Source organism: Lynx canadensis, chromosome B2 (genome assembly GCF_007474595.2).
Source record: "Lynx canadensis isolate LIC74 chromosome B2, mLynCan4.pri.v2, whole genome shotgun sequence".
Taxonomy (NCBI): Eukaryota; Metazoa; Chordata; class Mammalia; order Carnivora; family Felidae; genus Lynx; species Lynx canadensis.
In genome coordinates, this window is record NC_044307.1 from 30,748,180 (window position 1) to 30,761,368 (window position 13,189).

The following is a 13,189-nucleotide window of genomic DNA, read 5'->3' on the forward strand; positions in this document are numbered from 1 at the left end:
CACGGGGTGGGCGCAAGTCCCTGGGAGAAGACAGCTCGGAGACCCAAGGCCTCGCAGGGACCAGGCAATTGTTCATGGGGCAGGAGGAGGAAGGGCTGGTGAGAAAGATCCTGTGAGAGGAAGCTGCTGTGATTCAGAGAAGAGCCGGCGAGCTGTGAGCAACCCAGGCGTCCGGTTCCTCTCACAGGCCGGAGGTTTCGGAAGTGGCATGCAAAGAGCCCGTGTTTGTTGTCGGGGGGGGAGTTGGGGTTAGGATCCCGAAGCTGGGGCTTGACAGGTAAGCAATAGAAACTTCTGGTGTCCAAATTTGCTCTTCCAGGAGATTTTTCTCTGGTTTTCAAGTCATTTCCCCTCTGCCAGAGTTACGTAAAACCAAAGCAAGATAAGCCCTGATACCTGGCCCCCCAAACCTCCTTCTTTTCAACGTCCCTCCCTGGTGTCTGGCCCCCGGCCCTGTTGGGGGTTCCCCTGAGATGAGGGCTGTTCACTTTCTCTGACCACAGGGTTTCCGCTTCTGTGTCTCTTGCTTCCTAGGTTGATAAAAATACTGAGCCCTAGAGGCCTTGGCTTCCTCTGACCCCCTGGGGCCAGGCAGCAGGCATCCTGTCCACTGTGATGGGGGCAGGGAGGGAGGCCCAGGGGTCCCCAAGGGATGACTCAGTGCCTCCCGTGAAACACTGGGGAGGTGTGAGTGTATCTGCTCTTGAGAGCTGGAAGGAGGAATCAGTTCTCAGTGAAGGATGATGCATTGGGGTTCAGTTAGAAAAACGGGATTAGGGAACAAGACTAGCAAGATAAAAGAGTGTCAGTTGGGGAATTGGGGTTGCGGCAGGTTTGGGTTAAGTTAGGAAAAGGGTTTGGGAGGGACTCTATTCAGTGTAGTTCAACTGAGCATCAAGTAGCCGAAAGAAACCCAACCTACTTCAATATAAGTCCCACAGGGGAGGCAGGCCCACACCTAACTGTGACTCAGGGCAGGGTGCTGAGTAAATCTTATAGCGTAAGACATGGTGGATACAGAAAGGGGAAGGTGCGTTCCATCCTAAAGCACGGGGGCGGCGGACTCTGAGCAGGAAGAGGGCATTTGAGCTGGTGCTGGTGAATAGGTACAATTTCTATGGGTGGGGAAGGCTCTGTAGATAAGTGAAATGGCTTCAGCTTAGGCCAGGAGTCAAAAAAACGGCGTATTGAGGAAAAAGATGAATGTCGTGAGGTAGACGAAGCACAGGTGTGAGTGTGCACATGTTGAAGAAAGGACCGCAGAAGGCCAAGGTGAAGGATTTGGGCCTTCATCCTGTGTGCCATAGTGACAGCTGTGCAGAAGAGAGAGAGCAGGAGAGTGCTGCAGGGGTTACAGACAAAGAGTAAAGAAGAAAACAACTATCCTTCGGTGAACACCTGCCATGTTCCTAACATGAGTAATTCTGCCAAAACAGTTCAGAAGGTGGGTGGTGGATCTCTATTATAAAGAAGAAACCAAGGGCTCATAAACGTACTGAACTTCCAAAAAGTAGTGCAATTAGCACGAAGCTCATCTTACTCTGAAACTTGTGTACTTTCACTTAGGCCCCAGTAACAATGGCATTAAAGGAGGGAACAGATCTTAGAAACTTTGAAAGGGTAAGTCATTAGCACAAGACAACTCCTGGGATGGTGGGACTGAGGGAAGAGGAATCTTCGGTGACTCTGAGTTTTGAGCCTAGGGGATTAGAAAGATGATGCCTTCCGCCTAGAAGGAGCCACCTGGCTGAGGGAAAAGATAAGGAATTCAGTTTCAGACATTGAATCAATAATTCCTTTTTTGAGAGAGAATCCCAAGCCAACTCCACCCCTAGCACAAAGCGCAATGCGGGGCTCGGCTCGAGCTTATGACTGAGATCATGACCTGAGCTGAAATCAAGAGTTGTATACTTAACTGAGTAGCCCGGTGCCCCTAATCAATAAAATTTTATTAAGTGCCGGAAAGGATCAGGGTACTCTGCAAAACAAAGGGTGTTTTTTTACTTAAAAAAAATTTTTTTAATGTTTATTTATTTTTGAGAGAGACAGAGACAGAATGTGAGTGGGGGAGGGGCAGAGAGAGAGGGAGGCACAGAATCTGAAGCAGGCTCCAGGCTGTGAGCTGTCAGCACAGAGCCCGATGTGGGGCTTGAACTCACGAGCCGTGAGATCATGACCTGAGCCAAAATCGGACACTCAACCGACTGAGCCACCCAGGCGCCCCCAAAGGGTTTAAATGAAATAAACTCACTGCCTTCACTGAACTTACACTCTAATAAAATAAACAATATGTAAGTAACAACTACAGGTAATTACCCTAAGTAATGCTTAGAGTAATAAAGTGCTCAAAGAAGGCCTGCTGAATTTGAGATGCTAACATAACACTCAGGTTGGAGACTTCCGGCAAGCAGGTCTGGAGCTCAAGAGAAAAGTTTGAGCTGGAGGGGTAGATTTGAGCATCATTCCCTTCCTAGTGGAGATTGAGCCCCTGAGTGGACAGGATCCCCGAGAGAGGGTAACCAGAAGAGCCCCTGAAGATGGTAGGTGCAAGAAGAATCAATAAAGGGGGGAGGTGGGGAAAGAGGAGTAGGGCAAGGGAGGGGTGTGCCAAGCAGAGATAGGGCACCCACATCTAATTCTTCAAAGAGGTCTAGTAGGGGCAGGTTGAAAAGATACTTTGGGTTCAGGAACTAGACAATTACAAATTTTGAGAAAACAGTTTCCACTTACCAAAGGGGCAGAAATCACTTTACATAGGTTGAGGAATGAGTGGGAGGTGAGGAAAGGGGGGTGGTAGGTACAAAGTCATAGAATGGTGAATGTGGAAGATAACTAAGAATCATCTCTGCTTCAACCCACGAATTTTACAGATAAAGAAAATTTTACCAGTTCCCAAAAAAAGTGGGCAAAGGGGCTAGTCTGTGGAGACATCACACAGAAAAAGAAAGTGAGAGGTGGGATGGACATTTGAAGGAAAAACAGAGTCCAGGGAAGGATTTTTTTATTTACAAGAAATTACAATATTACAAAAACATGTTTGTAAAATGCAAGCAAGGTGCATGAAGAGAGAAAGATACTAAAGATGTAAGCGGGGAAAGAATATAGTAAAGACAGAGGAAGTGGAATACACAGTGCAAAGGATCAGCCTTGGACAGGAGAGTCCTCCTCTGAGTCAGAAGAAAAGAAAGATGAGATGTAAATAAAGTGAAGGAAAAGAAGGACGTGAAGAGATCCAGCTTGGCAGGACTTGAGCACAATAAAATAGATGATAGTATCACCAACGGAAAGTAAAGAGGTCAAGAGGCACGGATTTTTAGAACAACGCCTGCAGGGGTATAACAGGGAATCAAGAAAGGATTAAGAAACACTGAGGGCTTTCTGAGATTAGATGGCCAGGATTAGCAGACGGCCCCTTTTGGTGACATGACGCCCTCCTGCGGTGTTTGGCAGCCCAGGAGAAGCCCCCAAGAATGAAACAATTGAGTTTACCCAAGTCAAGTTTTTCAAGGTCATCTTGGTAGAACACCAAGTGATTCTTAAGTGCTGGTGAAAGTAGTTGAAATTTTTGACCATGCAGTGCAAGTTAAACCAAATTGACAAGGAAAACAAGGAAAGAAGAGGGATTGGAAGTCTTAGTGAGAATGGAGAACTAATTTGATGGGAGGGAAGAGTTGGGGTTGTGAAAGCGGAGTGGTCGTGATGAGAGGGAGAATTCAGAGTTCAAGATCTCAAAGATGTAGCCCTTCCAAGTGAGGCTGAGGTTTGAGAGACAACCTTGCTCATGGATGCCTAAAGTAGGGAAAGAGGCTGGAGAGCTGTTGTAATTGAGAGTTGAAGCACTGAGAGGACAGAGCGTGAGACTCATCTGTGTGGTTTTGAACTCTCTAAAGATGTTGGTGGGGATGAGATACGAAGAAAAACTGAGCTAGATATAAAGATGTTAAGAGTGTGATAAAGATGTTGGTGGAGAAGACTGTGCTGTGCAGATGCGAAAGGCATGGGCTTCAAGAGAAGAAAAGGAGGTTATCAGTGGTGCAGAATCATGGTCTCTCCTCTGCTCCCTGCCTCCTAGTGATTGGGTAGAAGAAAGAGCAGACTTCACCATGAAAGAGAAGGAGCATCATTAGGGTAAATACTGCCAGAGGAAGACTCTTTCAAAAATGAAACAGAGAATTAGAATATTTAAGGAATTCCACAGAATACTGTGAAATTGATTGGTAGAAGTGTCCTTGTGGTGTAAGGAATCTAATCCAGGGAGGTTAGATCCCAGTGAGAGTTCAGGAGAAGACGACAAAGCCTGGAGGGGTTTGCTTCTGGAAACAGGAGGTAGGTCCCTGCTTCTGGAATTTAAAATGGAAGGTACATAACATTTATTATGAGGGGGAAAACATAAATACCTTGAAGGGGGTGTTAAGAGGATGCACAAGACAAGGTATCCCTTCCAGTTCCATGGCATTAAATGCCATCTTCATGCTGATGACTCCCAGCGTTGTCTCTCTAGTTCTGACCTTGCCTCTGAAATCCAGACTCCTATGTCACTGCCAAGTGACATCTCCACGTGGATGTCTACCCCAAAGATTTAGACTTAACCTATTCAGAATTGAACTTTTGGTTCTCCCATCCCATCAGAATCCACTTCTGTCTCTCCATCTTCCACCCCCACTCCCCTGCCATCCAATTTATCATCTAGTCCTGGCAATTCTACCCCTGAAACATTATCCCAAATGTATCTACTTCTCTCCATTTTCATGGCTGCCACCATCTTCTCTCCTGCTATTGCTGCGATTGCCTCCTAACTGGTGTCCATGCTTTCACTCTTTACTCCTACAATCCAGTCTAGGCACGGGATCTTTTAAAAACATAAATCCAGGGCTGCCTGGGTGGCTCAGTCAGCTAAGTGTTAGACTCTTGATTTCAGCTCAGATCATGATCTCACAGTGATGAGATCAAGCCCCTCAACAAGCCCCACGTAGGGGCACCATGCCTCGCGTGGAAACTGCTTGAGATTCTCTCTCCCTCTTCACTCTCTCTCTGCCCCTCCCCTGCTCAGGTGACTGCACGTGCAAGCTGGCTCTCTCTCAAAAACATTTTTGTAATAAAACTTAAAAAATTAAAAATAAAAATATAAATCCAATCACCTCTGCCTCCCTCCTCCTCCTCCTCCACATCCCCTATTCCCCCCTTCCCCTGCTAATACACACACACACATACACACTAACACCTTCCAAAGGCTTCCCATGGTTGAATAAAAGCCAGATGCTTTATTTCCCTTTGCATGGCCCTGTGTGATCTGGCTCCTGCCTCCTCTCTCTGACCTCATCCCCCACTGTTTCCCACTCTCTCTCTGCTCCAGCCACACCGGCTTCCTTTCTGTTCCTCAACAGCCCCAGCTCATTCCTACCTTCCAGCCTTTGCAATAGGCTATTCCCTTTGCCTGGAATGCTTTTCCCCTAAACCTTCACCTGGTCACTTTTACTTGTAATTTGGGTCTCCGCTTAAATGCCACTTACTTAGGACTTTCCTGACCACTGTGTCTCAAGTAGTCCTCTGCCATTCATCACATGCCCTGTATTATTTCCTCATAGCACTACTTACTGACTTCTTCAGTATTATTTCCTTTCTGCCTTGCTAGGATGTCCGATTTGTTTGTCACCATATTCCTACTACCTAGAACAGTGCCCAGCACGTAATGAAAACTTTTTAAAAGTTTGTTTATTTATTTTGAGAAAGAGAGACCAAGCAGGGGAGGGGCAGAGAGAGAGAGGAAGAGAGAGAATCCCAAGCAGCCTCCACGCTGTCAGCACAGAGCCCAACTCAGGGCTTGAACTCACAAACCGTGAGATCATGACCTGAGCCAAAATCAAGAGTCAGATGCTTAACCACTGAGCCACCCAGGGGCCCCAATGAAAATTTCTTAAATGGAGGGATGGATAAATAATGGGGTGAAACAGGAGAAAGCTCAACTTCAAGTCTGTGGCTTCGACTGGACTTACCTTTAGAGTCAGGTTTAACTATAGGGTCAGGTATGGAGATGAGTAGATTTCAAGATTTAGCTATAGGAAACAAGGTTACGTTAGTTTAGAGGCTAAGTTTACTTTCAGGTTCATTTATTGGGATGTGTTTAGATTTGAGGTTAGGGTTGAGTTTGGGTTGCAATTTGGGTTGAGGTTAAATTTGAGTTACGGTCAAACTTATTAAATCTCAACTTAGGTGGTTAGGCTAAGTCCAAGTTTGAAGCTAACATCATTTCAGCTTCATTTGGAGGCCTCAGAGATTTCACTAGTTTCTCCACAGCCCACTGTAGAGACTGTATTTCCCTGAGTTTGGGGCACAAGACTCTAGTCATCACCCCTCCCACCCAGGGAAAGCCCCAAACCAACTGCTGGCCTCCCCAAGAAAGAAACCGAATTTCACACAACCTCCGAAACTGAGATTGAAACCAAGATTGGCCCATCGCAAGGAGCGCCCTTCAGCACATCACAAATGCCCGTGACACTGAGCCTCAGCCCAGTTCTTGCCCTTCCTTCCTCTCTGTCTCTCATGTCTCCCCATCACTCCTTCTCACCTTCCCCTTTTTATCCCTCAATGCCCCAGTCTTCCTCTCTGACCTGTTTCTCCCTTTCTCAGTTTCTCATCATTAATTGCAACATTGTTTTATATTTTAATATAAATGAGGTCTCTTAGTCCATTGGCTCCTACCATCGGAGAGGCAGAAGGAGACAAGAAGAAAAAGGAACGCAGAGGAAAAGGGACACAGAGAAAAGGAAAAGAGCAGGGACATAAGAGAGAATAGGTTAAAAGAATAAGAACCAGCCAACATATTGACGAGATATTTAAAAGGAGCATCTGTGGCTTCTCTTCCTCCATCACATCTGGTCAGCCACCAAGACCTGCAGATTATGCCTCAAAAACTCTCCTCCTGGGGCGCCTGGGTGGCTCAGTCTGTTGAGCATCCGACTTCGACTCAGGTCATGATCTCACCATTCATGAGTTCGAGCCCCACGTCAGGCTCTGTGCTGACAGCTCAGGGCCTGGAGCCTGCTTCAGATTCTATGTCTCCCTCTCTCTCTTCCCCTTCCCCTCTCACGCTCTCTCTGTCTGTCTGTCTCTCTCTCTAAAATAAACATTAACAAAAAAAAAAAAAACCTCTCCTTTCCATCCTCCTGCTGCTGCCTCTTGTATCTCCTTCCTAGGTTATTGCACAACTCTCCTAACAAGGCTCCACTTCTGGTTTTGCCTCCAGCCCCCTAACTCCCATACCCCAGTCCATTCTTCATGCAGCTCCCAGACTCATTTTTCTGAGGTACCAATCTGCGTGAGTCCCTGTCTCACTTAAAAATGTCGGTGGCTCCATTTTGGATCCTCTGTCTCCCTCTCTCTCTGCCCCTCCCCCTCTTGCTCTCGTTCTCTCTCTCTCTCTCAAAAATCAAATAAATATTTATTATTTTTTGTAAAAAATTTTTTAACGTTTATTTATTCTTGAGACAGAGAGAGACAGAGCATGAATGGGGGAGGGGCAGAGAGAGAAGGAGACACAGAATCCAAAACAGGCTCCAAGCTGTCAGCACAGAGCCAGACGCAGGGCTCGAACCCACAGACCACGAGATCGTGACCTGAGCTGAAGTTGGATGCTCAACCGACTGAGCCACCCAGGCGCCCCTATTTTTTGTTTATTTTTGAGAGAGAAAGAGAGTGCGAGCAGGGGAGGGACAGAAAGGGGGAGACACAGAATGGGAAGCAGGCTCCAGGCTCCCAGCTGTTAGCACAGGGTCCAACACGAGGTTCGAGCCCACAAGCCATGAGATCATGACCTGAGCCGAAGTCAGACGCTTAACTGACTGAGCCACCCAGGTGCCCAAAAAATAAAGCATTAAAAAAATAAATACAAAATAAATACAAAAATAAATACAAAAATACAAAATAAATACAAAATAAGTGCAAAAAAATAAATACAAAATAAAACACTTAAAAAAGAAAAAATAAAAATTGTTGGTGGCTCCCCATTATAATTAGAAAGAAACAAAACTTCTTTTCTTGGTTTTAAACCCTTCAGAATGTATTCTCAGCTTACCTCCCAAGCCTCTTCTCTGCTCCATTTGTACCCAATTGCACCTCTTGGCATACTTCATACTTTTTTACCTCCAGTCCTTGCACATACCGTTCCCTCCATCTGGAATACTCCTCGCCATCTTCTTTCCCTCAACACTTAATGCCTGACACCCCTCCCCCAGGCCAAGTTTGATGGCTTTTCTGTGGGCTGCCCACCGACACACTTTGTTGTAATGATCTGGTAACCTTCCTGTCTTCTGCACGGATCTTTGAGCTCCCAGAGGCCAGGGGACTGTCTTTTGCGTCTGCATCCTCATTGCCTTGTGCAAGGTACTCAGGAAATGTTTGTGAAATCCAGAGAAAGGCAAAGAGGCAAAAGGAGAGTGAAAAGAAATAATAGATGAGTTTGGAAGGCATGAAAAGCAAAGCGGAGGAAAACAGGAGCAATGAATCATACACACCCTGAATGTTACTTACGTGCCTGTCACAGGACCCCAGACCACTCAGAAACTTTGTGCCAGAGGAGAACAGCAATATGCCCAATGCCACAGAGGGAGGGCTTTAGCCATTCAAAACCCCCAAAATGAAAGCATAACAACATCAACAAAAATAATGATAGTTGGGGTGCCTGGGTCACTCAGTCAGTTAAGCATCCGACTCTCGGTTTCAGCTCAGATCATGATCTCAGTTTGTGGGTTCAAGCCCTGCATCAGGCTCTGCGCGGATGGTGCAGAGCCTGCTTGGGATTCTCTCTCTCCCTCTCTCTCTTCCCCTCCCTCATCTCTCTCTCAGAATAAATGAACCTAAAAAAATATAATAAGGGGGGTGCCTGGGTGGCTTAGTCAGTTAAGGGTCCAACTTCAGTTCAGGTCATGATCTTGCAGTTTGTGGGTTCGAGCCCCCATCAGGCTCTCTGCTGACAGCTCAGAGCCTGGAACCTGCTTCAGGTTCCATGTCTCCCTCTCTCTCTGCCCCTCCCCTGCTCATGCTCTGTCTCTCTCTCAAAAATAAACAAACGTAAAAATTTTTTAACTTTTTTAAATAATAAAAATAATGATGATATTTGACATAGCAGATTGTTATTTTCTCAATCTTATGAAACATGGATAAAATCATCTTTAGAAATCTTGCTTTTCATACTTACAAATTAAGTGAAAACTGGCTCATGTATAAAAGTGCTCATATAGGGGTGCCTGGGTGACTCCGTCGGTTCAGCGTCTGACTTCAGCTCAGGTCACGATCTCACGGTTCGTGGGTTCAAGCCTCGCGTCGGGCTCTGCGCTAACAGTGAGGACCCTGCTTGGGATTCCCTCTTCTCCCCCTCTCTCTCTCTGCCCCTCCACTGCTCGAACTTTCTCTCTCTCACAAAAATAAAAAAAAATAATAAAAACAAAAGAATGTTCATATCAATATCTTTCATAGTAGCCAACAACTAGAAACAAACCAAATGTCCGTCCACAGAAGAGTGAGTAAATAAATTAGAGCATATTCACACAATAGACCATGACATCATAATGAGAAACAAAGAAACCAGCCACTACTGATACATGCAACCACATGGATGAATCTCACAAACATCATGTTGAGTGAAAAAAGCTAAACCCAAACCAGTACATTCTGTGTGACTTCATTTATACGATACAAAAGCAGGAACAACTAATCAATGGTGACCAGAAAATGGTTGGTTATCTTTGGAGGGTATCACCTGGGAGGGGGCATGAGAGAACCTTCTGGGGATCTGAAAAATATGGTGGCTACATGGCTATCAGCAGATGGAAATGTTCAACAGGCTGTAAATTTAAGAGGTGTGCAGCTTACTGCACCCAAGTTAAAAAGGGGAAATCTTTAACAATTTTAAAACAGAATACTGGTTCTGCAAATGCAGCTTCGAGACAAGTCCTGTGGTTGTCCCCACCTTACCCTAGCTCACCACCCTCCAGCCCCTCACCACCCTCCAAAGTCTTCCCTGTAGAGAACTTCAGAAGTTGCTACATTCCTTGATCCCGGAGTGTGTGTTTGTTTGGGGTTATACAAATCTGATCTGTGGGGGGGCTGCCTAAGGTGGAGATAAGGTAGAAGACATCCCTCCGCAGTGAGAGGAGACCTCATCGTATGTGAGTACGTGACGACATCTCTGAGAAGGGGAACCATAACATTTATCTTCCAAACGAGGACACTTCTGAGAGCAAAAGGGAGATCCATGAACATTTTCACCAGGACGGCAGGCATAAACCAGAATGTCCCAGGCAAGGGGGTAGATCATGGAACTTCTTGATATAAAACCTGCCAGATGACCAGGAAAGTCCACATACTGGGACAAGTGTGAGTTGAGCTGTTTGGGACAAGGATGGGGGCATCAGAGGAGGAAATGGGCACAGAGAGTAGCCTGTAATCAACCAAGGGTGCAGAGGTGTTATATATAATCGCTCTTCAGGGAACCGGGCCTCCAGCCCACGCCCCAGCTGCTCCCCCCTCCTCTCCGAATTGACTGTCCGTCCCTTCCCTGGAACTCCTAAGCCTGACCCTGCTCCCTGCCCCTCCCAGCCCACGGTTCCCCTGACCCCACTCCCTTTCCCAGAACTCAGTCGTCTGAGCCCCCAGCCTGCGGTTCACTCCTAGGCCTCAGCCTTTCCTGCCTTCGACTGAAACAGCAGCATCTTCTAAGCCCTGGGGGCTTCCCCGGGCCCAGCCGGGGCCTAGAACCCGCCCGCCGCCTGCCACGCTGCCACTGCAGCTTCCTCTATAAAGGGACCCAGGCGTCCGGGCCCAGGGGCCCCACAGAGCAGGTGAGACTCTCCCGCCCCGTCTCCTTGGGCTGCCGGGGGGTGGACTCCCCTGGGCACTCTGCCCCTCCGCCTGCGCCCCGGCCCCCCTCCTGTACCTCCTGCCTGAGGCTGGGCCTTGGTGGGTTTGGTTTTGGTTTCTCCTCCCTCCGACTCTTCATCAGTCATTTTCTCCCTGTCTCTATCACACCTTCTCTGTTTCTGCCACGAGTCCTCTCTGTTCCCTTCCCGTGTCTCTGTTTCTCTTTCTGTCTCCCCCTGCTCACCTTGGGGTTTCCCTGACTGCATCTTGTCCCCTTCTCTTATCCGTTTTGCCCTGTCTCTCAGATGGCTGTCTCTCCGCGGGCAGGCAGGAGGCCGTCGTCTGCACCTTGCCCCGCCCCACTCACTGTCTCTCTCCCCCCCGCAGGTTCTCCCCATGACACCACCTGGAAGGCTCTACCTCCTGCGGGTGTGCAGCGCCCCCCTCCTGCTCCTCCTTCTGGGGCTGCTGCTGGCCCTGCCGCCTGAGGCCCAGGTGAGGCAGCAGGAGAACGGGGCAGCAGGGGTGGCCCAGCCCATCTTTGGGCCCTAGAGCCATCCTCGTCCGTCTTCTCCCCTAGGGGCTTCCTGGTGTTGGCATCTCACCCTCAGCTGCCCGGACTACCTATCAGCACCCTCAGAAGCACTTCGCACAAGGCACCCTCAAACCTGCTGCTCATCTTATTGGTAAACACCATCTGGCCCTCCAGACACATAGTCCCCAGCTCTCCTCCTACACCCCCTCAAGGAACCAAGCATCTACCGCACCCCTCCCCCAACTTTCTCCACCTCCCAAAACAGGGGCATCCCTCTCCCATCTGTCCTCCCAACCATCCCCCCAGGAACCCAGTCCAGCACCTACTTCCTCAGGGATTAAGACTGCTGACCCCCAGCTTCTTGACCTCTCCCATCCCCTATGGCTCTTCCTAGGAGACCCCAGCACCCAGAACTCACTGCGCTGGAGAGCAAACACAGATCGTGCCTTCCTCCGCCATGGCTTCTCCTTGAGCAACAATTCCCTCCTGGTCCCCACCAGTGGCCTCTACTTTGTCTACTCTCAGGTGGTCTTCTCTGGGGAAGGCTGCTTCCCCAAGGCCACCCCGACCCCTCTCTACCTGGCCCATGAGGTCCAGCTCTTCTCCTCCCAGTACCCCTTCCACGTGCCTCTCCTCAGTGCTCAGAAGTCCGTGTGCCCAGGGCCACAGGGACCTTGGGTGCGCTCTGTGTACCAGGGAGCTGTGTTCCTGCTCACCCAGGGAGATCAGCTATCCACTCACACAGATGGCATCTCCCACCTACTCCTCAGCCCCAGTAGTGTCTTCTTTGGAGCGTTTGCTCTGTAGAAATCTCCAGAAAGAAAATTAATTGGTTTCAAGACCTTCTCCCATTTTGCCTCCGTGCTGACCACTTCAAGGGTGTCACCACACCTCTTTCGACCATTCCACGCGTCTCAAGTCTCCCCTGCTCATGTTACCTGGAGCTTCCAAAGAAGGAATTCTAGGCAGCCTGGGGGACCACACCCGCCTGAACTACACCAATGCGAGGCTGAGGATTTCAAGTCTGCCTAGAAATTCCCACCCAGAGCTCTTCATCTGTCCTGCCCATCTAAGGAAGGCCTGGCCCTGCACGTGGAGGGGGCAGACACATGGAGAAGCTTGAGTGGATGACAGGAGGCAGGGGAGGGGGGATTATTTATAAAGGGAAAAAATTAAATTATTTATTTATGGAGGATGGAGGGAAGGGAATAATAGAGGGCCATCAGAAGAGAGAGAGAGAGAGATACACCCAAGAGATGAAGAGCCAGAGAACATCAGCATAAGGATAATCCAGTGAGAGAGAAAACAAGTGAATCTGAGACACCGGGGAGCTCTAGAAGGAAGCAAGAGACTCTTAAGATCCAGCCACTGCTTGACTAGACACCCCATGAGGAGACATCTGCACCTTCAATGAAGCCCAATAAACCTCTTTTCTCTGAAATGCTGTCTATGTCTGTCTGTCTGGGAGGGGAAAATTTCCCAGGTCTCTAAGGGATGGAAGGAGGACAGAGGCCCCCGAAGAGACAGGAACTGTGGGCATACAAGGAGATAAAGGGGCCTAAGGAGCTCTGGGGGAATGTGGTAAAGTCATAGAGGTGAGGCAACCAGAGATATTGCAGGGAAACCAAAGGATAAGCTGGGAAGAAAAGGGAAACATGGGGGTCCAAGGTCTGGAGGAGTGGAGGTCAGGGGGGCCACTGGCAGATGCGGCCACATGTCGAGGCTCTGAGGAAAGGGGGTTACAGGAGGCCTCTAGGGAGAAGTGATCACACCAAAGGTGTTCAGGACCATGGGGGTGGA

General features: G+C 48.4%; 1 protein-coding gene across 2 annotated transcripts; it reads left to right on the forward strand.

Moving 5' to 3' along the window:
* Window positions 1-47: 47 nt before the first annotated feature.
* LTA (lymphotoxin alpha) lies at window positions 48-12,810 on the forward strand. Of its 2 annotated transcripts, XM_030315060.1 has the most exons (5): window positions 48-277; window positions 10,669-10,835; window positions 11,242-11,349; window positions 11,435-11,540; window positions 11,784-12,810. In XM_030315060.1, exons 3-5 carry the CDS (start codon window positions 11,251-11,253, stop codon window positions 12,194-12,196), a joined length of 618 nt encoding a protein of 205 aa, XP_030170920.1. In that variant the 5' UTR covers window positions 48-277; window positions 10,669-10,835; window positions 11,242-11,250; the 3' UTR covers window positions 12,197-12,810. The 2 variants fall into 2 exon arrangements, with proteins under 2 accessions (XP_030170920.1, XP_030170921.1); XM_030315061.1 differs by lacking the exon at window positions 48-277 and having other exon boundaries at window positions 9,386-10,835.
* Window positions 12,811-13,189: the final 379 nt, after the last annotated feature.

Excerpts from the sequence above, each read along its gene's own strand:
- LTA (XM_030315060.1), top strand. The coding sequence starts at position 11,251 with ATGACACCACCTGGAAGGCTCTACCTCCTGCGGGTGTGCAGCGCCCCC. Across the intron at positions 11,350-11,434 it reads CCCTGCCGCCTGAGGCCCAG|GGGCTTCCTGGTGTTGGCAT; the intron begins GTGAGGCAGCAG and ends CTTCTCCCCTAG. Across the intron at positions 11,541-11,783 it reads ACCTGCTGCTCATCTTATTG|GAGACCCCAGCACCCAGAAC; the intron begins GTAAACACCATC and ends GGCTCTTCCTAG.